The 24446-nt window shown below is 46.0% G+C and overlaps 1 protein-coding gene across 6 annotated transcripts in view; it reads right to left on the bottom strand.

Annotated features, from left to right (window-relative positions):
- Nucleotides 1–16357: 16357 nt before the first annotated feature.
- The window catches only part of SLC35D2 (solute carrier family 35 member D2), a 48942-nt gene continuing 40853 nt past the window's right edge, over nucleotides 16358–24446 (bottom strand). For 4 of the 6 annotated variants that reach the window (XM_081263428.1, XM_081263430.1, XM_081263426.1 and 1 more), the window contains 3 exons: nucleotides 18570–18648; nucleotides 17415–17497; nucleotides 16358–16481 (listed from right to left, as the gene is read on the bottom strand). In XM_081263428.1, coding sequence (XP_081119554.1) covers nucleotides 16373–16481; nucleotides 17415–17497; nucleotides 18570–18648 — 271 coding nt within the window. In that variant the 3' untranslated portion in view covers nucleotides 16358–16372. Of the gene's footprint in view, nucleotides 16482–16687; nucleotides 16704–16826; nucleotides 16894–17414; nucleotides 17498–18569; nucleotides 18649–24446 lie in introns of those variants that run through there. The other 2 variants (XM_081263429.1, XM_081263427.1) reach the window with 2 other exon arrangements.

The following is a 24446-nucleotide window of genomic DNA, read 5'->3' as shown; positions in this document are numbered from 1 at the left end:
ATAGAGTAGCTCACAAAATGGCGGTCACCTTCATCCCAACAGACAGATGAGAAGAGTGAGAGAAAGAGAGGGGAAAGACAAACGCTCCCCCCTCACATTAACCTAATCTTGGAAGGGTCATTTCTTCCCTTGTGCTGTATTCTATGCCTTAGAAGCAAATTTCTAGGTCCAGCCCACACCCATAGGGTTGGGGTTAGGGTTAGAAAGTGAGGAAGCAGGATCATTGAGCGCTGTTTTAGAAGCTGCCTACCACATGTACCCACTACGAACACGTGCAGGCAAATCTGATCTTCAGCAAAACAAATCAGAACACTGGTTGCCTGATAGAGGTGCAGAGATTGGAGAGTCTTGAGGATGTTTTCCATGTGGATGGAGATGCTCTGCACTTGGTAACTTTGCATTCATGGGGTATACCCTTCTCAAAACTCATCTCACTGTACCTGTTTCTACATTAAATTATATCTGGGTTTTAAGTAAATTTTATCCTGCAGCAATTTGGTGTGGGGGGTGGGTAGCTTAGACTTCCCTATTACCAGGGTCGGAAGGAGCAACTCACTTGCACGCTTGGTCCCACACCAAGACTTGCTCTTCTTCACTTGTCAACACCAAAAAACATATCCAGTCCCACATAACAGACAAATCACAAGCAAGCTTTTAGATAAGTTTGTACTTCACTGCGCACAAGATACTATGGATGGAACTGTGTCCTTGCTCCCCCTAAATTTGTTATGTTGAAGCTCTCACCCTCAATGTGTTGGCATTTGGAGATGGAGCCCTCAGGAGGCAATTAGGTCCTGAGGTTGGGCCCCTCGTGATGGGTTAGTGCCCCTGAGAGAAGACACACACGATCTCTCCTCTCCCCTGCCCTCTCCCTCCTTCTCCCGCTCTCGAGCTCCTCCTTCCTTCCTCCCTCTACCACATGAAGACAGAGCAAGAAGACGGCCATCTTCAAGCCGGAAAGAGGACCCGCATGAGGAACCAAATGGGCCAGCACCTGGATTTTGGACTTTCCAGCTCCAGAACTACGAGAGAAAAAAAAAAATGTGTCATTCCAGCCACCCAACCTATGGTGTTTTGTTACAGCAACCCGAGCTGGCGCAAGAGGACCTTGATCAATAAAATTAAAATTACACCTTCACTGGGGATGCACGTGATTCTGCCAGACACGGCAACGGCTGTTTTCTTCCCTACTCAAGAAATGCAGCTGGATGAACATCAACCCCATGTCAAACTTTCATCATTGGAGTTCAATAAAACATAGTTAAAAAATCTCTCCTTGGCATGCACCTGGCCACTCTCCATGGCCTTCCGGAAAGGATGGCAACCTCCTGACCTGAAGTCAAGGTCGGCAGGCGCAACGCGGATCCATGAAACAGACCTACGCGGAGCCCCTTCAGTACGGACACACAGTAGGTACAATTGTCACCTCCACCGTCACACGCATTCTCTTCCGCTCTCCTTAGCTCTCTTGATCAGCTTTTATTTTCTTCCTGACTCTACTATAAGAAGCACACTGGATGGTGGAGAGTGACTCTGAGCCTGGGCATCGGGGACGCGGAGAGCAGAGCACAGGGGGACCCAAAGGAAGCCATCGCTGCATCTCCGCCCAGCCGGCCTCAGTCCTGTGGAAATTCTAGACCATGTGATAAATCGTGATTCTTTTTTCTTTTAGGTGACACCAAAAAATCCAGGTTTTAATGTGACATTTCTCAGTCTGTATTAAAATTGCTTCTATTAAAATGACAAGTCTGGCCTAGAAAGCGACAAACTCCCAAACCACGTGTTTGGTGGTGATGGGGAAGAACGGAGGCTGAGGGGAACCATGAGCAGAAATCCATCTCCAAGGCCATGGCGTGGGTGCTGAGCGCCCCCAAAGGCACGCTGTCGGAGGCTTGATTTCCAGGTGGGCACTATTGGGAGGTGGTGGAAATTTTAAGAAGCAAAGCCTGGGCATGGGTGGTAGCTCAGTGGTAGAGCTCTGGCCTACCATGCAGAAGGCCCTGGGTTTCACCCCAACACCACAAAAAAATAAATAAATGAAAAAGAAATGTGTCCTAGTGGGGGGCACCTGGGTCAGTGGGATTGGGGACCCCAGCCTCTTTTCTCTCTTTGACATCTGGCGATGATATGAATGGTTTTGCTCCATCACATTCCCACCAGGCCCAAAGCAGCACGCCAACCAATCATGGACTGAGACCTCCAAAACTGGGAGCCAAAATAAACCTTTTTTCTTTGCAAGTTGATTATGTCAGGCCTTTGCTATAGTGATGGACAGCTGACTCACACAACCAGGTTCCCCAAGGAGCCTCTCTCCATCACAGGTTGGGAGGAACGGAGGCAGGTATAGATACACACATAATAAGTCAGGTAAACCTAGGCAGATATGGGCCCCAAGCAGGGGCCAGATTCAAGACACAATGCACCAACTCTAAGATCAAAGGACATCTGGAAGTAAAAGAAAGCGAAAAGCCAATTAGTGTGCAAATGAGTGGAATATGGGACCTCCTGTGTTATTAGAAATGTCAACTGGATGAATAAAATACTACAGACACACAAAGGAGTAAATAAAACCGAAGTTGTTCTTAGTACTCATAAGGATACAATGAAACCCATGTTTGCCTTCACGCTTCTGTGGCGGCACAGTAAACCGAAGTGTCTTTATACAAAGCAGGTTAGCGGTTGCCCAGGGCTGGCTCTAGGGATGAGAACTGACTGCACGTGGGTGGGAGAGGTCTTTGGGCCACGGTGGCAATGTCCTAAAATTGGGTTGTGGTGAAGGTTGCCCAACTCTATGAATTTACACACATATACCCCCAAAAATCATTAAATCGTACACTTAGAATTGGCAATTTATTTAAATAATACCTCATTACAATGGCTTTTTTAAATTGGCAGAGGCAGGATGCAAACCCAGGTCACGGGATTCCAGAAGCCACCATCACACAGCCACGGCCTCCCTACATTGTCCCAACAAGAGAACAATGTCACGGCTGGGAGAGTCCAGTGGTCCAGTTGTCGCCAATCCCGCGGTCTGTTTTCTAGACTAAATGCACAAGCTCTGGGCCGCCTCCTCCACCTGTAACCATGGTAACCTCATCCACCTCCCACTCTCAAAGCCAATGCCCTGCACTGAGACAGGAACGCATGAAAAACTCAAATCTAAAGGAACCGTCCCAAACTAAAGTCCTGAACTGCTGGCGAGTTCCTGAGAACAAGAATACTGGCCACATAATAATACTTTGTAATGCTTATGAGTCTAATTTTGTTGTTCTTTAATTTTTCAAAGCCTTCAACGATGGGAGCAACACCTAAGGGATACTTGGGTGGAAAGAGTTGGGAGACTGGGCTGAGGAGTAGCACAGGGCAGGCACCTGCCCAGCATGTGGGAAGCCCTGGAAAGAAGAAGAGCCGGAAACCAGCAGGAGAAGAGAATGGAGGCATCGACTCCCACAATTTTGTGTTTCCTACCACAGGGAGTAAAGAAATGGTAGTTGTTACTGACAGTGTTACCCTGCAAATGTGATCATTATTAAGGAAACCTGGGAGGATCCTTTCTAATGGCAGAAAGAGTCCACTACCCCAAAGGGCCTCCTCTTTAGCAGCTGATCAAGAAAACCCTGGGAATGCAAGAGGTGGGGTAAATATAGGTGTCTCTCTCTACTGGGGATCCTGCATTCACAGAGCCAATCAACCACGAATCAAAACATTCCCCAAAATGGCACCTGAACTGAACATGTGCAGATTTTTTTTCCTGTCATTATTTCTAAACAATATAATATAACAACTACTTACATAGCATTTATACGGGATCAGATATTGTAAGTACTCTAGAGATGATTTAAGGTGGTATACAGGAGGCTGTGCACCAGTTATATGCAGATGCTATGCCATTTTATAAAAGGACATGTGTCTCCTTGGATTTGGGTGTCCCCCGGGGTCCTAGAATGAATCCCTGATTACTAAAGATGTTGAACATTTTTTCATACATTTGTTGGCCATTTGTATTTCTTCTTTTGTGAAATGTCTATCTAGTTCACTTGCCCTGTGGATACCAAAGGATGATGGAACTTCTTTGTTGCTCCTTCCTATTCCCTTCCAAGGCCTCCTTTCAGCTCACCATGCCTGGTTTTACCTGTCACCTCAAGTCCCCAATTGTCCTGGATATGCACTCTTCCAGGAAACAACCTATAAGCCAACCAAACCCTACCTTGCTCAACTCCATGCTTTCTCACACCAGAGGTGAGAATGTGGAGGGACAGGGAGGGAGAGAACAGAGACCCACACCCAGCTGAACAGACTCTTGTGAACATTCCAAGTTTAATTTTTGTTTAATTTACCTGGAAGAGAGAACTTCAGCTTCATTTACATTTTATGGAAGTACATTAGGGAAAATGATTGGAGAAAAGCAAATGAGACCATCGTTCAGCTTGCTCCTGGATTATATGGTTCGTTCAGATCTGTAGTCAACAATTATGTCTTGAACACTCCCTATTTACCAGGTCCTCTTCTACTCAATTTAGATTTTTTTTTAGATATGGTTCACAGACATAAATTCCACTTTAAGAATCACAGTTTTATTGGGAATGTGGCTAAGTGGTAGAGTGCTTGCCTGGCATGTGTAAGGCACTGGGTTCAATTCCAAGCACCACTTTTTTAAAAAAAATTTAGCCAGCATGGGGGTACACAGCTGCAATCCCAGCAGCTCAGGAGGCTGAGGCAGGAGAATCACAAGTTCAAAGCCAGCCTCAGCAACTTAGCAACTTCCTGTCTCCAAATAAATAAAAAAATAAAATGAAAAGGGCTAAGGATGTGGCTCAGTGGTTAAAGCACCCCTGGGCTCAATCCCTGGTACCCAAAATGTAAATGAGTAAAAATGTGTTTTAAACCATTTTCAAAAGAAATCAGGGGCTGCGGCTGCAGCTCAGTGGCAGAGCTCTTGCCTAGCACATGTGAGGCACTGGGTTCGATCCTCAGCACCACTTAAAAATAAACAAATAAAATAAAGGCATGCTGTCCATCTACAACTACAAAAAATTTTTTAAAAATCAGTGTCTTCTATGCTAGACTTGGTAAGAAGCCAATTAGTAACAAGACTTTATGTAGCAAGGGCAGCTCACCTTCCCCTCTCTCTTCTTTCATGGTGATTAATTCTTATTCATGTTGAAAATGCTCATTAACTAAGGATTGCAGGCTGAGGAAGACGATGTCATGGTTACTTGCAGAGGTCTGTTCCACCGGCTCCCCACCCACTGCTGTTCATGCTCACCAAGGAATAACTTGGTCAGGAGGCTGCAGACCACCCCTGGAACCAGAGGCGACTCTCTGAATTAGAACCACCCTAGCCAGCTGCACTGTGAAATCCCTGGAGAAGGTGTCTGCCCCTCAGTAGGTGTCACCAACCCAGTTTGAGGTTCCAGAACAAAGTCTTTTGCTTACCATTTCAGTACTAAAGAATAATAGTAATCATAATTTTGCTACTGCAAACCGTGCTGTTGTAGACGCGGAATGCATGTATTGCTATAGTATGCTGACTTTAATTCTTTTGGATAAATGTAAGAAGTGGTACAGCAGGCTCATATGATAGTTACCTTGCTAGTCTTTTGAGAAGTCTGTACTCGGTGGTGATTCTACTAATTTACAATTCTGCCAACAGTGTAAGCGTGTTTCTTCTTTCCTCACATCCTCACCAGCATTTAGTATTTTTTTTTTTTGTATTTTTAATGACTGCTATTCTGACTGGGGTGAGATCAAATCTCACCATAGTTTTGATTTGCATTTCCCTGATTACTAAAGATGTTGAACATTTTTTCATACATTTGTTGGCCATTTGTATTTCTTCTTTTGCGAAATGTCTGTCTAGTTCACTTGCCCATTTATGAATTGGGTTATTTGGTTTGGGGTATTAGGCTTTTTGTGTTCTTTATATATTCTAGATATAAAACCTCTGTCAGGGGACTAGCTAGCAAAGAGCTTCTCCCATGTTTTCCTGATTTCTTTTTCAGCAGATTTATTATTGCTGTACAGGACAGCCATTGATTTTTGTATTCTGTGACTTCACTAGATTTGCTGCTAAGTTAGTTCTAGACATCTTCTGATTGAATTTTTTGTGTTTTTTAAAAATCTTTCAAGTATGAGATCATAACATCTGAAAATAGAGATGACGTGACTCTTTGTATCCCTTTTATTTCCTTCTCTTGCCTAATTGGTCTGGCTAAAATTTCAAGTAGTGTATTGAAGAGGCACAGTGAGTGTAAAATCTTGTCTTGTTCCTAATTTTAAAGCAAATGCTTTCACTATGATGTTGGCCTTGGTTTTGTCATACAGAACCTTAATGAAGTTTAGATACGCTCTTTCTATCCCTAATCTCTTCAGTGTTTTTAAGATGAAATGGTGTTGAATTTTTCAGAGGTTCTTTCTGCATCTATTGAGACGATGATAATTCTGTCTTTAATTCTTCTTATGTGATGAATCAGGTTTATTGATTTGCATATGTTGAACCATCCTTGAATTCCTGGAATGAAACCAATTTGATCATGATGTACAATCTTCTTAATGTGTTTTTGGGTAAGAATTGATGATATTTTATTAGGGATTTCTGCATTTATGTTCATTAGAGATATTGGCCTGTAATTTTATTTCCTTAATGAGTCTTTATCTGGTTTTGATATTCGAGATGCTGGCTTCATAGAATGATCTGAGCAATGTTCCCTCACTTTCTATTCTGTGGAATAATTTGGTAAGCTTTGGAATTAGTTCCTCTCTTAAAGTCTGATAGAATTTGGCTTGGAATCCATCTGGTCCTTTTCTTTGTTGTTATTACTGCTCCCATCTCTTTGCTTATTACCAGTCCATTCTCTATATCCTCTTGATTCGATTTTGGTCTATTGTATGTATCTACAAATTACCCATTTCTCTTAAATTTTCCAAGTTATTGAAATATTTTAAAGTAGTCCCCAATGACCCTCTGGGTTTCAGAGATGTCTCTGAAGATATCTCCTTTTTCATTTCTAATTTTACTAATTTGTCTAGGATCAGTGACCATAGATGGAACATCCCGGGGCTCTTGTGTCACACATGTCCACCAATGCCACCAAGCTGAATCTTACCCTGAACCCACGGCCCACCAAGACCAGCACAACACTGAGGTAGTGAAACCAGAGTCTGAGATGAAACTAGACTCTACTTCTGCTGGTGGGTGGGCTCTGTATGAGCTGCAGGCCTCTGTAGCCGAGGAAGCCTACTGTAGTGTGAGCAGCTAACCAAGGCAGGGGATGCAGCCGGTGTCAGCTCTGAGGGTCGCAGCTGGCAAACCGCTGAGTGGCAGGATGCAGCTCCTAATGGCAGGCTGTGCCCCCCAGGACTGCAGCAGACTCCAGAAGCTCACCACCAATTTCCTCCCAGGTTCTTGTTTCGTGAATACGAAAATGGAAATAGATGAGGATGAGTGAGTGTAGGAGTAGGATTTATTCAAGTGTGAATAGAAACAGTACTTCCACAGGGCAAGAGGGGACCCAAGAGGTGTTGCCGTTTGAGTGCGCTAGTCTAGGGGTTCATACAGTACTTGGGTCAACGCTATTGGTTGAGATTTATGCTAATCGGGATTTGGAAAAGCACTAATGCAATTGGTCAACGCTTGAGTCTGAACTTCCATTCGGGTCTGCCCTGTTTCCATTTTCTCATGCTCACCTGCCATCCCAGCTTCCCAGGGGTTCAGACTGGCAGATGGTGGATGCTCAGAGGTTCAGAGTGAAGGCAGTGTGTGGAGAGTGTTCACATCGGGCCCAGGCTGGGCTGCCACAGTGTGCCTCAGGCCCATGCCAGCCTGGTGGACTCCACATGACCAGGGCATGCTCCAGCCCACCAGGGCCACTGCTCCACCCCTTGGGGACAAGGGCTTTTGTGGGCTGCCCATCACGGAAGTGGACTCACAGCCCAAGCTACTACAACCAGCCACACACGGCACTAGCTAGACTAGAAGCCCAATAGAACGGGCTTCATCTGGCACTGGAGCTGTCCCAGAGACTCCTCTGCAGCCAGGTCTAGAGAGGGGGCTCTGGGGCCTGCCCAGTATTGGGTGTCACCAACCCAGATTTAGGTTCCAGAACAAAGTCTTTTGCTTACTATTCCTTCCTACCCCAGCAAATAAGGCCTTATGCCACACTGTGTTGCCTAAGGTCAGTGCTGGTGAAGGCAGACCCTGGGCCACCAAGGCTGACACGAAGTTGGCCGTGCTGAATGTTCACAGCTGCAGGGACTTGCATGGTCTTGGGGTACGCCAGGGCCTTCAGCGGGCAGTGATGCAGGCCCAGGTGAGGCCATCCCACTGTTCTAGAACCCTGTCTGTATGCACTGGCCTGGCAGCGGCTGTACTGCCCAAGGCCAAGGTGGGCAGGGTGGGGTGGAGATAGTCCCTGGGCTGATGATCATAAGCGGGGTTATGCCTGAGTCTCAGAGCTGCAGGGGCCTGCACAGTCCCAGGAGCAGGACGGGTGTGCCTCAGGCCCACTCCAAGATTGGCACTAATGTGGGCCCAAACTAGAGTCTGTCTCACTGATGCACAATCTCTACCTGATGCTGGATGGGCTCTCGGCTCCATCAGTGGGCTCTGGCCTGTGTAGGGGGCCTTCAGCTTCTCCTGGTTGCTGGGTCTCACTGCAGTGGGTCTGGCATTGAACTCCAAGACAAAACCCTATGCTAACTCTCATGCCGCCCAGTGGGTGGAGTCTGGCTCCCCACTCTGCTATCGTCAGCACCTGGCCGAGCCGAGTTCCAGTGACTCGGTCCACAGGTATTGATTGGCCTGGAGGTAAGGGGTGTGGGCTTTGCCCAGCCCTGGGTTTCATCATCCTGGGCCTGGAACGAGGTTTCAACCCTGAGGCCTGGACTTCATTCTGTATGTCCCCACCAAGGGAGAGGGGGCGCCTCCATTCTGGTCTGTTCAGAATTTGGGAAGGGATGACATGGGCAGTTCTTTCCTTCCTGCATTCTTCAATGTGTCATTTTGTTTTGTAATAGAAAAGAAAAAAAAATGGGCAGGCACTTTGGTCTCTCGCCTGATTTCCTTGGCTCTTGTGAAGGTGTTTGGTGGATGAATAGAAGCCCAACTTGGTGTGTCTGTGGGGAACCACTGTCAGAGGATCCTAGCTGCCATCTTGCTTCTGAGCTGAGAACGTCTTCATCCAGTCCGAGAAGTTTCTGCTCATGTTTCTTTGGAATTTATTCTGCCCGTTTCTCTTTTTTCCTCTCCGGGTTGTGCTTTCTTTGTTCATCTTTCTTCGTTTTCTTGGTTCTCGGGATTGAATGATTACTGATTTCTCTTGGAGTTCCCTGATCCCCTCTTCTGGGAGTTAACATCTACGGTCGAGCCTCTCTAATAAGTGTTTGATTTTGGTTCTGCATTTGCCAACTCCAGAATATCCGCTGGGTCCTTTTTAATACTTCCTCTTGATTGAATTATTTGATGAGACATGGTCTTCAGACTTCATTGACTTCTTTAATCCTGTGTCCTTCGGTCCTTTGAACCTATTTACAATGACTACTTTGAAGTCTTGTCTTTAAATATGATATCTGCTCCTTCTCAAATACTAGGTCTGTTGCCTGCTTTTATGTCACACTTTTATGACCCACGCTGTTTCTTTGAATGTCTTGTAATTTTTTTTTTTTTTTTAAATTGCCATCTTAGATAATATGGCAACTCTGGACACGGGTTCTCCTCCCTGCTCCCTGGGGCTCGCCTCTGTCGCTTGTGGTTTGTGTCCTAGCTGGGTCTTGGGCTACGCAGATGCAGTCTCGCTCCCCTTTGGTGTCGTCCCTCTGAAGGTGAGTCCTCTGGAGGCACATGTTCACCCCATGGTGTCTGGGTTTCACGGGGCTTGGATTGTCAACGTCCCTGATTTTCATTTGAAGTTGTCCCATCCTCTTGGGCTCCGGTTGGCAGCGCCTGTGCCGTTGTGTTTGACAGTGCTCTGAGGCTCAAATGGCTCCCTGGCCTCATCGGGTCCAGTTAAGTTCTGATGGGGTCGTTTCTGAGGCCAGCTTTTCAAGATTTCATCTCAGCTGTAGCTTTTCCAGGTTCTTCCCGGCAAACTAGTTGGCCTATGATTCAGCTTGTTGCTCTTCATTGAGAAGGTGGTTGCTTTCAAGAGTTTTTATATGTCTGTTTCAATTGAAGTCCCCCACTCCTCCCTTCTCATGTGCATTGTGGAGAACTGAGACACCTGAGGCGGGGGAGCCCTCCAGGCAGCCCCCTCCCTTCTGATACCAGCTGCGAGTCTGAGCTGCTCCCCAAACCAGTCTGTTTGGATCCTTTGCTAGGAAGACTCACAGACCCCACAGGGAGCTGCTGCATTTGTGGACACAGTTGACAGAAAGGACGCAGATTAAAATCAGCCAAGGGAAGAAAAGCTCAGGGCAGACTCTGGGTAAGGACCAGATGGGAAGCCAGCACCACGTGACAATGTACCTAGAGAATACCAGCCTGGGGACCCCCTGAGCCTCCGTGTGCAGGGTGCTTCGGGGACTTCACTATATAGGCCCACATGGGTGTCCTCAGCATCCTGCACCCCCAGACATCACCTGAACCCCCTCCCTGAACCGCATTGCTGGTGGTTAGCCCCGACTCAGATACGACCACCCTCCATCCAAAATCACATTTCTAGACCATTCAAGGTGACCCAAGTCCCCAGGTAAATAGAAACGCCGTTAGGCATGATAGTCCAAGACATGGAGGTCAAAGGTCAGACAATTCTGGAGCAAGATTAAGTTCTGTGCAGACTGCTCCTTCCCCTGGGCAAACTCTGACCTGCTCCTCCATGTGGGTAAGGGCTTGGTAAAGGAGATGAGAAAGTCTGGCGTCCTGACCCTCCCACTCAGATAAGGTGACCCTGGACTGGAAGCCAAGAACAGAATAAGCCCCGTCCTCTCGGCCACACTCACCTGGAGTGGAACAGGCCCCAGGCTGAGCTGCAGGACCTTTGGAGAGACAAGGAACTGGTCAAGTCTCAATGCCCTAGATTCAGACTGTTCTTACCAAGTTTTATTTGGTGTTCTTGAGTCAACGTTTCTTCATTTGCCTTATGGCCTTACAATTTCAAGAAACTTTAAGTGCCTTTTAAAATAGTTGTCACCAGGCTGGGGTTGTGGCTCAGCGGTAGAGCACTCGCCTGGTATGTGCAAGGCCCTGGGTTCAATCCTCAGCACCACTTAGGGTAGCACGCTCGCCTGGCATGCGTGCAGCCCGGATTTGATCCTCAGCACCACATACAAAAAACAAAGATGTTGTGTCCGCCGAGAACTGAAAAATAAATATTGAAATTCTATAAATAAATAAAATGAAGGTTTAAAAAAATTAGTTTTCACCAGCTTTATTTATTTATTTCACTGTAAAGATCTCTTCACACTGCCATTCGACCTTTCCCTAGGCTTTTTTTTTTTTTTGGGGGGGGGGTACTGAGGATTGAACCCAGGGGCACATAACCCCTGACCCAACATGTTAATCTGAAATTTTCTTTATCCATCTAAGGCAGCCAGTAACCACAATGGTAGCCCATTGATGGCTTCTTTCTTTGAATAATGTTTTCAAATTCATTAAATAAAGTATACAGAATTATAAAGGAAACAAATTACCTCCAAAAGTTGTCACAATATTTCTTAAAGTTTTTATACTAAAAATATGCTGGGTTTTTTGTTGTTGTTAGTTTTGCTTCTTGTGGTGCTGGGAATCAAACCCAGGGCCTCCCGCATGCTAGGCAAGGGCTTGACCACTGAGCTAAGCTCCCTTCTTTCCCAAATTTTATTTTGAGAAAGGGTCTTACTAAGTTGACACATTGGTCTCAAATCTGTGATCCCCTTGTCTCAGCCTCTCAAGTAACTGGGGTGACAGGTGCACACCAAAAGCAAAAATATGCTTCTTTATAAACATGTTGAATAACAAAAAGTAATGGGAGTCTAATAACTACCAGGAGGGTATAAATGGCTTGTCTGTTAAAAAACAAATCAAACTATAACTTGACATAAAAATGTCTTGAATTCTATTTGGTAATAAAGTCACAAGCACTTCTATTCTATTATGGCGTTGCCACATTCCAACGGGAAGAAATGCTACATTTTGGTTAAAGGAGAGAAAATCAAGATGTGTTCTTTCCCCACTAAATTCCACCCATGGAATCCCAAGTTAAGACCCTCTACTGCTAAAGTACAGTCTGGACAAACAGCTTGGGACAGAGCACCCTCCTACCACCTGGGCTCAGGTGCAGATGCCAATTCGGTGAGTGCACCCAGAGTCTGTGTTCTCAGGGAGCCTCCAGTTCACGGTGCTGCTGCTGTGGAAGAATCCTCAAGGGAGGCAAGACTTTCACTGGGGTGGAGGCGAGGGCCAGAGTGCACACCTTTCCTGACCCTTTGCTATAGTTTGGATAAGTGTGCCCAAAGGCCCAGGGTTGAAAGCCTGGTCACCAGCCTGTGGTGCTTTGGGAGGTGGGGAACCTTTAGGAGGTGGGGCCTAGGGGGAGGAAGTTAGGTCTTGGGAGGGGTGTCCTTGAGGAGGATACTGGGCCCCAGCCCCTTCCTGTCTCTTTGCTCACCAGCTGCCATGAGGTGAGCAGCTTTGCTCCACTCTCTACTCTCCTCCATGATGTTCTGCCCAGCCACAGAGCTAAGAAGGCAACAGAATCAAGCAACCATGAAACCATGAGCCAAAATAAACCCTTCCTCTTTGTAAGTTATTTATGTCAGGTGTTTTGTCACAGTAATGGAAAGCTGACTAGCATACCCTTAACACCTCCAGGAATGTCTCAGGGCTTCCTGGCTGAATGCTACAGAGGTATGCTTTCCTTTTCTATATGCTTTAGTAACTGACAACAGAAGGAGAACTTAGATAGAGATTCTGAGCTCCTGGGCACCCTGGTTACTAAAAGCTACCACAAAGCAGCAGCTAACAATCAGGTAAGTTTCTGACCCTTGTCAAGTTCCAGCACCCAGAATGTATGTGCAGATACCCATGTCCATCCACGGGAGACAAAGACTCAGAGCCCAGACAACTGACTGTGAAAGTAGAAATGACAATTCAAAACAAAATAAGCAACTGAAGACTTAGAAATTATTGACAAAATTACCTTTGCTATTTTCCTTAAGGTACTGAAAATATATTTAAAATGACTCTTCTGTTTTTCAGCGACTTTGGTTGTCTAAAAGCTCCAGAGCCCTGAGCTTGAGATATAGTCATAGAAAAAAATTAAAACAGCAGAGAAAAGTCCAAGTCCACAAAAGGTGTAATTATCAATACAATAGCCAGAAGTACACAAAATATCAAGGAAATTAACTTTCTTTGTCCCATCTAAGAGCTGTTTTTATGTTTTTAGTAAGAAAAAAATTGGGGGCTGGGGATGTGGCTCAAGCGGTAGTGTGCTCGCCCAGCGTGCATGCGGCCCGGGTTCGATCCTCAGCACCACATACAAAGATGTTGTGTCCGCCTAAATATTAAAAAAAAAAAAAAATTCATTCTCTCTTTCTCTCTCTCTCTCTTTAAAGAAAAAAAAAATTTTCAGAGACCTAGGTCATCGGGCAACATTTCTTCTTCAGCCTCCTGAGGCTCACAGATCTCTTCTAGAACCACCTCTCAGCATCCAACAAACTTTAATTCAAAAGCTCCCTTCAACCCCACCTCTTTGAAACCTGGTTCTTTAAGATATAGGGAAAAAAAAAATCTCGATTTCAACCCAGCTGCGGAGCTGCTGTGCTGCTCTTAGGGTGCCCCCTACTGGCCACATGTGGAAGGAGGCAGCAAAGTCAAACTAGACCATCTCCTTCCAAGGGGAAAGACTGGGAAGTGACATGGCCAAGTCATGTTGCTGTATGGGAGCAGGTATGAAAGTATCACAGCAAATCCCACCACAATGAACTAGCGCAATGCACCGGTAAAAACAATATGAAAAAAATTCCAAGAATAAAAATTAGAGAGCTGGGATTGTGGCTCAGTGGTAGAGTGCTCACCTGGCATGCATGAAGCACTGGGTTCTATCCTCAGCACCACATAAATGTAAAATAAAGATATTGTGTCCACCTAAAACTAAAAAATATTTTAAAAGAAATTAGAGGTAAAATACACACACACACACACACACACACACATGCAATAAGGCAAAAGTTAACGTTTCTTTGTTTTTTCTCAGCACTTTTGGTCTCTGTTGATGAAACAAAAGGCAGTAATGTCAACAGCTGGGAAGCCCCAAAGTCATGCTCTAAACACCTTTTAAAAGTAAACAGAAAGAATAAAGAACTCCTACAACTCAACAGCAACCAAACAGCATGATTAAGAAGTGAGCACAGAACTTGAACCGACATTTCTCTTAAGACCACAGTGGCCAGAAAACATGTGAAAAAAAAAATGTTCCACATCACTGGTGAATCAGGGAATTGCAAATCAAAAACAGGCATCTTTCCTCTTAGGATCATCATAACCAAAACCCAACAAGATGAAACATAAAATAGAAAATACCTCATTATCAAGGATGTGAAGAAATCAGAGCCTCATGGGTGAGAGTAGAGGGGTCAGTCCAGGGCTGCAGCAACGTGGGAGAGCACTCGCCTCCCACCTATGGGGCCCTGGGTTCGATCCCCAGCACCACATTAAAAATGAATAAATAGCTGGGGTTGTGGTCAGTGGTAGAGCGCTCACCTAGAACACGCGAGGCCTGGGTTCGATCCTCAGCACCACATAAAAATAAATAAATAAATAAATAAAGTTATTGTGTCCAACTACAACTAAAAATATTTTTTAAAAGGTAAATAAGTAACAAAGTGGTGTAGACATGAGGGAAAGCAGCTCAGTGTCAGTTTCTCCTCCCCCCCCCCAAAATTAACTAGTATTAGTTACATTTATGTTGCTGTGCCACCAATTTCCAGAATTTCTTCATTTTGCACAAGGGAAACCCTACACCTGTCAAACAACTCCCCGCTTCCCTTCCCTCTGCTCTGGCAACCTGCGTCCTACGGTGTGTCTCTGGGAATCTGACTGCTTTAGACGGCTTATCTCACTTAGCGAAATATCCTCGAGGTCCATCCATGGGGGAGCACCTGTCAGAATTCCCTTCCTCTTCAAGATGGAATGGACCGTACCTGCAGACTGCGTTCTGCACAGCCATTCGCCTGTTGATGGACACTTGGTTTGCTTCCATGTTTTGGCTCTTGTAATACTGCTGTGAGCCCGGCTGTAGGGACACCTCATCGAGACCTTGCTTTCAAGGATTATGCTTTCATGGCCAAATGCCCAGAAGTGGACTGGCTGGATCACCTCCCCTAAGAGTCTACTACCCTCCAACTGCTACACTCCACTTCCCTCTCCCCGTGAGGGGGGGACTGAACTTGAACCACCTGGCCCTGGAGGTCCATGCCCTGTGGGGCTGCCACACACATGAGCATTAGTAAGTGTGCATGCCTTTCTCCTGTTGCTCTATTTCCGGATCATTTGAGGCAACAACATAAACCTTTAGAGAGGGAGGGAGAAAGTCTCCTGTCCCCACACCTGCATCACTACGATGGGGACAGCCCGTTTCCTGATGGTGACATTATCCATTCAGGTGCCTTCCCATACTCCAGCCGTCTGGGTGGTAGGGAGCCTGGGAGGAGAGACCCCTTTGCTTAAAGCCCACCTACTCCGAATTTCAAAGTCCCTTGAACAAACCGGGAGGGGGATGTGAAGAAGCAGGCAGAAAAGCACTTCCATACTGACGGGTCAGACCCTGAGCCTGTTTCTCCACTGAGTTACTCTGTCATTTTCCCAAATGTGCATCCTAAAAGGAGGCCCCCATTGTCCCTTTCAAGATAGAGTCTTCTACGTGGTGAGAAAGCGACCGTTTTCTGTCTACAATAACATCACAGCAGGACACATACATAGAAATGGCTTTTTATTTTATTTTGATAAGATGGAAAGGACCCCAGCATAGCTTCAATCAAAGCTAACGATTTTCCTGGCAGTTCACTGGGTAGTTTTATTAAAGTAGATTTGCTTAAACTAAGAGGGAAAAAAAAGGTCTCACTGACCCTTGAAATTAAGGCAAAGGTGCTGGTCAGGAAAGTCACCACTGAGTGTCGTCCTCCGGCCCTCCAAGAGCCCAGGGCAGGGAAGGGGAGCGCTGGTGTCCCTGCACGAGTCTCACTGGCCAGTCTGAACAGCCCCGCTGCCAGCGGCTCAGGTTCTGTGCAGAGCCCCAGGGCTCAAGGCGCAGTGCGTTGAGGTAGCCGTCTTTGCATCTTACAGATGTTCCTGTGGGTGCTCTTTGACCACGGGTGGACGTCCCCCGCAGGAATCTTCTGGTCTCGCTGCCCTGCTAGGAATGCCCTCCCCCTGCCCCCAGTCTGCATCCTGCCCCAGACTCTAAGGCTTCAAATCCGGGGTGGGGGGGGTGCTTTCTTCATCCACCGGCTGTTTAGGTTTCAACTGGCCGCTGAGTGTCAAGAAGGAGTACCTCAGGCCACCTGCCATGCTGGAGGAGTATAAAACAGTGAATACTGAAAGCCGGGAATTCCATGGTGCTGCACCAGCGGTCGCTGACACTCTTATAAACAGGGTGAGCTTAATTTGGAGGACTTTTCTCAGATCTGGGGGGCGAGGGGGGGCTTCCTTGAGTTTGTGGATTCCTTGATGAGAATTTCTCCTCTTATTTAAAAATCTTTGGTAGCAGGGAGTGGGGGGTCGGGGGTCTGATCTGACGGAGAACATCAGAAACAAAATAAATGTTTTTTTTTTTAATAAATAAACTAAATTTCCCTATGTTCCATTATCCTAAGCCAACAGCCCCCGTACCTGGCCCAAAAATACCTTTCAAAAGGCAGCTAGTAAATTCTCACAGCATCTTTTGAAGTACAACACTTTGAAGGCACAAGTTCATGAAGCCACTGGGCAGGAGGAAGACAGGTAACTTAGGGGACGTCTCTTTGAGGAAGATACATGAATCAAATTCAGATCCTGGCCAGGTGAATTTTTATGACATATGTCCCCGTGAATCCACACAAGGGATTACATCATAAAAATAGAGAAATTGGGGATGGGGGGTATAGCTCAGTGCTAGAGCATTTGTCTGCCATGAAGGAGGTTCTGGGTCTGATCAGCAGGGGAGAGAGAGGGAGGGAGGGAGAGAGGGAGGGGGAGGGGGGGGGGGAGAGAGAGAGAGAGAGAGAGAGAGAAAGAAGAAGGAGGAGGAGGAGGAGGAGGAGGAGGAGGAGGAGGAGGAGGAGGAGGAGGAGGAGAAAAACCAGAGAGAAACTGAATGATTCAAGTAAAACTAGTCTAGAAACTGTAATGTTGTAATACTTGCTGGCTTAAAATGTAACATCTCTCTTGGCTCTTTTGCTTATTACATGTCAATCTTTAAAAATGTGATTTTATTGAAATAAGTTCATTTGAAAATATCACTCACCAAATATTTAACCCTATAAAGTTTAATAGGGAGAAAATGTAGTCTCCACCAACTAACATTCCAATGTAGGCGACAGACACGTTCTGCAAGAGGAGAGAGAATCTGTCATTCCAAGTGAAGGATGGGGGGGGGGGGGATACATAGAACAGGAAAAATCTGAAGCTAGGCAGTCTACTTTTCATAGAGTTTTGAAGAGAGTAATTTTTCATGAATATCCAATAAGTGAATTAAAAAGCATCACAGGTGGTTTTATAAAGAAATAGAGCACCTGCCTGGCACACGTGAGGCACTGGGTTCGATTCTCAGCACCACATAAAAATAAAATAAAATAAAGGTATTGTGTCCACCTACAACTAAAAAAATACAAAAAAAGAAAGGAAGTAAAATATGATATAATAACAGAAAACTGCATTATTCTCTGCCCCTGTCTGAAGAGTTGAATTGTAATCAGCTTGCCAGATCCCATCTTTTGAGTGATGAATTTTAGTCATATTGAACCTAAAACTGAACAGAGTAGAGGCATCTAATAAATTCCAAGCAGCACTCTGTCCACTGTATGTAGGAGGCCTTGGGCAGCTGACAGACAGGTCTACTGCCCCTCACTCCAGGAAGTTGAGTGAACAGAAAACCAAGAACCTGCAGAAGGGAATTCAGAAACTCCAGCCCTGTTCATTCCTGTGTGTGTTCAAATGCGTGCACACACACACACACACACACACACACACACTGATCCACAACTACAACTGAGCACAGACCTGGCTGAAAATCGTCCTTCCCAGGGTCCCCTTCTTAGTAGCCAGTCCTTCCAGAAAACTACACTGTAGCTCACAGGTGATCACAGGGGTTTGTATTTGTTCCTCCACCTTCTCCTTCACTGCCCCAGTCGCCCCCTCCCCACTCACCCCCAACGTACAATTAATAATTTGTTTTCCTGTCTAAATTAGCAAGTCCTCCCTCTGTTGGATGCATTAGGGGATCAGAGGGAGTGAGGTGGGGTCACCCAGACCCAGATGCAAACGGCACAAGGAGCCCTTCTCACTAGCCCTCGACAGCAGCAAAACCAAGCTCAGCTTCCATGTATGGTTTGGACTTAGCCCCGCTCCCCACCCCCACCCCACCCCCCACAGCTGTTCACCGAAAGGCCCCTCCACTCACCTTGATGGCACCAACCACCGCCGTGGTCAGGGCTGAGTTGTAATAGCTGCACAGAACCGTGGAGTACATCAGGAGGAACCTGAGTCAAAGAAAGCAACAGCTAAGCTTGTGCCTGCGCGTGCTGGGGGCCACAGGCAGAGAAGGGAAGGACAAGTACCAAGGTCGTACAACCCACGCCCTAAAACACCTCCACCAAAGATATCCGTATCCCAGGAAAATGGCCCAGCTGAGCCTCAGCCACACTCCTAACCTGGTGTTGTTCTCATGTTCTCCACGCATTTTCCAATAGTCTTTCCACAACATGGAAAGGAGATTTTTAAAAACCACCTGAATCTTTCACTTAGCGGCTACGTTACCCCAGTGGTGTGGACCCTCCAGTGGATTCAGAATCACCTGCTGCTCTTTGCACACACACCACAATGCCCAGCAGAGGCTCCCATTCCACTGGCTTGAGGTGATAGAAAGATTCCGCAGGTGATTCTCATGTGTGCAGCCACATTGAGGATGTGGGTGTTAGAAGTGAAAACCAGCTGAGCGAGTGCTGGCTTTAGGCAAAGAAAATTGGAATTAATAGATTCCACCTGCCATGGTATTCCTGTACCCTCTTACCAAAGTTAATTCAAGCACTTACCACTGCCAGTAAGTACTGGCACTTACTTGTCAGTAAAATGACTGCAGAATTGTGACTAAGTGCCAGACAGGAAAACATATATACACAGGAAAAAAAGGTCGAATCCAGTCAGAGGTAAAGAAGTGAGTTGATTTTTATCAGGTACTGAAGGAAATTAGCCAGGACCTAAGTGGGGTGCAAAATTCCACTCACCCACATCACATGGTTAAATGTTGAAGGGATTAATATTGAAACTGGCTGAGTGGCCAGGTGTGGTGGCGCATGCCTATAATCCCAGTGGCTCGGGAGGCTGAGACAGAAGAACTGTGAGTTCAAAGCCAGCCTCAGCAACTTTGAGGCACTAAGCAACTCAGTGAGACCCTGTCTCTTAAAAAAAAAAAAAAAAAAATAGGGCTGGGATGTGGCTCAGTGGTCGAGTGCCCGAGTTCAATACTCGGTACCCAAAAAAGAAAATTGGCCAAGTGAAATTTGAAATGTACATGGAATGCATAAGATGCGTGGGGTTGTAAAGATAAACCCCAGGTGAAAGGTATGAGCTTGGGTCCCCTACTAACAAAGCAAAGTAAGTTTGATTCCAAGCAAGAGCTGATGCACCTGGGGCAGGTAAGTTCTTCCTGCCAGTCTCGAGTGCCGGGCTCAGCCTGCTGCTTGTTATCAACAGAATCAGCGTCACAGACCTTCAACGCTGGAACCCCGCTTGACCTGAGTGTGTTTTCTACTAGGAATGGTAGAGGGAAAAATATTAGAGCTAAAGCCCATCAAAGTTTACAGGAGGAGTAAACCACAAACCTGAAGTCTGTGACCTTCAGAGGAATGTGTACGATGGTTATTAGGTAATTAGAACAAGTGGGCAAGTTCGAGACCTCTGTGGTTTTAATTTGAAATGTGTAACTGATATGAGACTTGCAGTTTTAATTTGAAAGGAATAAGAGTCTGAGTAAACCTGTACACAGAATTTGAATGTTCGCTTTAAAAACTGACGGACAGACTGGGGATGTAGCTCGTTGGGAAGAGCACTGCTTGCCCGGCACACCCCAGTCCCTGGGTTCTGTCCCCAGCAGGACAATAATGAAACACTGATCGGCCACATTTCCAAGTTTGCTTTATTAGATTTCAAAGAGCTGCCTAAGTGCATAAAGAAACCTATTAGCTCTGACAGCCAGCCCCAGGGGTTGGGGTAGTCAGGAAAAAACCAGCAGATCACAATTGTAAATGCAGTTTAAAACGTTTAAAATGGTTGGGGGTTCACTAAGTTGTGAATGGAACGAATTCACAGTAAAATGTTTAGTAGATGTAAATCAGTTAAACTTGAGTCAATAAACCGCGAATCAAATAATGGAAGCTGATGTCTTTACCGTTGTAGAAAAATTACTAACTTTACGAGCAGTGTATTTAGACGATAAACTTGGAAGATTCAGAAAAACCTATGTTTTAGAATTGTTACAATTCAATGAATTCAACATTAGTTTAGAGAACTGCAATAATCCTACGCAAGCCTAAAATGAAAAGATTTAAAAAGTCAATGTGGCGTCACCGAGTGCAGATGCACCTTGGCCTTGAAGAAGCTAATCCACAGCATCAGCCCTGGAGGGACTCAGAGTCCAGAAAAATAAGACATGTCCAGTCAGAGAGGACAGGCCGGCTGCTTCCTGCAGCCTTCTGAAACTTGAACACAGCCTTCAACCAAGGAAAATCATGAATGCCCTTGTTTTTATCTTGGCTTTAAAATCCCAATTCTAAAGTTCCAATCATGCGACACAGGAGACCAACTGCACCTCAATGAAAGCAACTCGGCGTGCAATCAGAACCTGTGGATGGGATCTAAGATCCCAGTACCCATCTACCAGGAGTGTGGGTGGCTAGAGGAAGGGGATCCCTCTCTGACAGCTGTCTTAGTGACAGAAGGCTTCCAGCCAGACAGGCTGCATTTCACACCATGGCCACTAGATGTCCCCAGAGAGGGAGGCTCTACACCACTAGGATCAAAGTAGAACATAGAAATTATTTTTAAAGAAACCGTCTATTTCTCTATGCAAGTAAGTACTTGCACTGCACGTTGGATAAGACCAAAGCTTCGAACTAAAAGAGCCTCTGTTAACTCCACACAAAAGAAACCACACCACTTGTAACATCAAAAACATCAACCTCCATGTCAGCAGTGTTGATTTTTAGATTAACAAAATGCAAAGATATTTTAAAACACTGCTGAATTCTAATTTTTTTCCACTTTAAAACATAATATTATCTGTGTACCTTTGAAGAATAATGGCACATTATTATGCACAGTTTTTCTGGTAATAACTGCCAGCTGAGTGTTGTGGCTTATGGGGCCCCCAGTAATAGGGTGCCCAGGTGGAAACCCAAAAGTGACCTGAAAAATAACTGATTTACCCGAGGTTAATCTGGCCTGACCATGCCAGTCACGAACAACTCACATGACCTCGCTTACTGTTACTGGTTACCTTTCATGCACCAGCACACACAGAAATTCCACGCAAATGTTCAGATAATAAAAGATCACTTCTACATGCCTCCTACCAACCTTGGATAAAACACCTATGTTTTCATCCAAGGTTTCGGGTGCAGAGCTCCCTCCTCAGCGTTGGCCATGGGCACTAGACTCTGTCTTCTCAGGGCAGGCCGTGTACTCTAATCTCCCCCACACTTTCCTGTCCTGGAGATGGCCACCAAGGCCCTGCCCCATGTCCAGGAGGAAGGCGGGCTGCACAGAGGCCAAGAGGAGCCTGCACCTTGCTGGGTTTCCTAGCTGCCCTATCAGCACTGGATTCTGCCCTCTGCCCAGGCCCATTTCTACAGGGTTACGGATGTCCACAACTGAAGTCATGGTAAGAATCCAAAAGGTCAGGAGTCACAGGGCTTCTGCCCAGCAGAGCTCATGGAGGCTCACAGAAGGAGACCAAGAACAGACTCGCCCACCTGGCCACACCCCAGCTGCACAGCGATGGGGGGAGCTCCTGCACTGGGGGCCCTTCCAGACCTCCCCTGTGTGTCCATCTAGTCTGTCCAGCTGTTTATTTGCATCCTTTAAAATAAGCTGGTCAGTCCGCAGAGTTTCCCTGAATTCTGGGAGACATTCTAGCAAATTCCTCAAACTCAAGGAGGGGGTGGTGAGAACCCCAATTTTAGCCAGTTGGAAGGCCTGGGCTTGCCACCGGTTCAGAAATGGGAGAGATCTTGGGGACGGAGTCTTCAACTTGTCAGAACTGAAGTCAATCAGGGGACACCGGCTGGCGTCCACTGCAGAATCGATGGCTTACTCCCACACCCTAAGAGGTCACAGGCGTGACCTGTGTGGTGAGGGGACAGTGGGAGGAGCTCAGTGTGAGTCTGTTTTTTTCCACCCAGGACCGAGGCACATTTTCTGTTTTAATTCTAGATTTCAAAGAATTTCAAGTAATCCCGGCTTCCTCGCCTCTGGGAAGAGCTGTATACAGCTCAGGACCTTGTCACGTGCCAGATGCACAAGGTCATGGGGTACACATGAAGCATCTTTCTGAAGCTCAAATCTTCCACTGACATCTTCTCAGACATGAGATGGAAACATTCACACCCAGGACGGGTTCCATTAGCCCCCTGACCAGGAAACCAGCAGGATCCAACTTTCTCCTGTTCCTACCTCTTCAGAAGAATGAGTTGAAAATACAGAAATAGGGCATTTGGGGGGCTGTGAATAGGCAAAATTTGATACTTTGGGGTTTCAATTAAGGAATCCATTACTGCTTCAATAGAATCAAAGGGCCTGCCTCTGGGGCAGAAACCAATTAGGATAATCCTCTTGGGGCCCAGGGGACAGTGCCAGCCACTGGAAGAAACGAACTGGAAGCTGTAATTTCTCAGCAAGATTAAAAAGACCTGTGGAGCTAGTTTCTCAAACATCTAGTCTGTCGACCTAAATCCCTTTCTGTATTTTACCTTAGCTCTAAACCATCTTGCCTCCTATAATCCAGTTCACCTTCCTGAAGTAGCTTCACTCCAGGTAACTCCATATGCTATACTTACAAACCCCTGGTGGCACAGAGTTCTGTTTCCTAATACTGAGTCCTCTGCCTGATCACATAGAGTGCTGTTTCCTAATACTGAGTCCCCTACCACAAATCGAAAGGAAGTCAAACATCCATCCTTCTACCATTTCAGCAATTCTTAGCATACTTTTTTAAAGAGTGTAATAATTTCTTAATTATATTCTCAACTGAGAACAGAGGTTTGGTTATTGAGGAAGGCAAGTTTGACATGCACACTTCGAAGCAGTGAGATGAACCCAGACACTGAGCCCGGATCCCAGGGAGTCCCGCACTGGACATGCCTGTGACTAACCCTGAGATGCCCGATGAGCATCCATCAGGAAAGAAAGGACTGCCCATGCCCAGGGCCAGTCCCCAAACACAAAGATGTGGTCAAAGCTTGCAATGGCTTCCAGGGCTTTGGAAATGCAGATACTTCAGCCCACGGGGGTGTCCTTTGAGAATCTGCAAGGAAGTAGGATTCTGAAAAATCCACCAGGCCAGAATCAAAGCTTCCTTCCACAGCACTTCCAGAGTTAAAAGGTAACCATGAGAGGTAAAGTGTACATAAAAGAAGAAAAACGTTTGAAACCACGGGCTGTATATAGGGAGAGCCAAATCTGCCCGGCTGCAGAGGACACCAGGCTCAACAGGCTGCCTCCAAGAACAGATGATCTAGCTCAGGAGGCTGAGGCAGGAGAATCGCAAGCTCAAAGCCAGCTTTAGCAACTTAGTGAGGCCCTAAGCAACTCAGCGAGACCCTCTCTCTAAATAAAATATATAAAGGGCTGGGGATGTGTCTCAGTAGTTAAGATCCCTGGGCTCAATCCCAGTACAAAAAAAAAAAAAAAAAAACAGCATTTCTTATTGCACGTATTCTATGTGTTTAGCATGTTCTCTATACTATTAAACCACTCAATTCATATAACTTCATTCCTATAAATCAGTTACTTTAGCTCATTGTTCTCTGAGGCTCGGAGAGTTTATATATAACTTGCCCAAGAACCCTCAGCTCATAATAAGTGGTAAAGCTAGAGTTCAAACTCAGGTCATCTGAGTCCACAATTCACGTCCTTAAGTGTGGGATGGCACCAGGATTTGAGTGTCCCCTTAAGACCCACTTCAAAAACTGGCTTCTCCTTAGTTTTTATCCTTAGGGTTGGGAGGAAGCTAAATTGTTGATGATTTTATCATGTTCCCTGACTTACTCACAATACCTTTACC

The sequence above is a fragment of the Spermophilus citellus genome (genome assembly GCF_964194105.1).
Source record: "Spermophilus citellus genome assembly, chromosome: 12".
Classification (NCBI taxonomy): Eukaryota; Metazoa; Chordata; class Mammalia; order Rodentia; family Sciuridae; genus Spermophilus; species Spermophilus citellus.
Note: the sequence above shows the minus strand (reverse complement) of the source record. Positions and strands in the feature narration are given on the sequence as shown.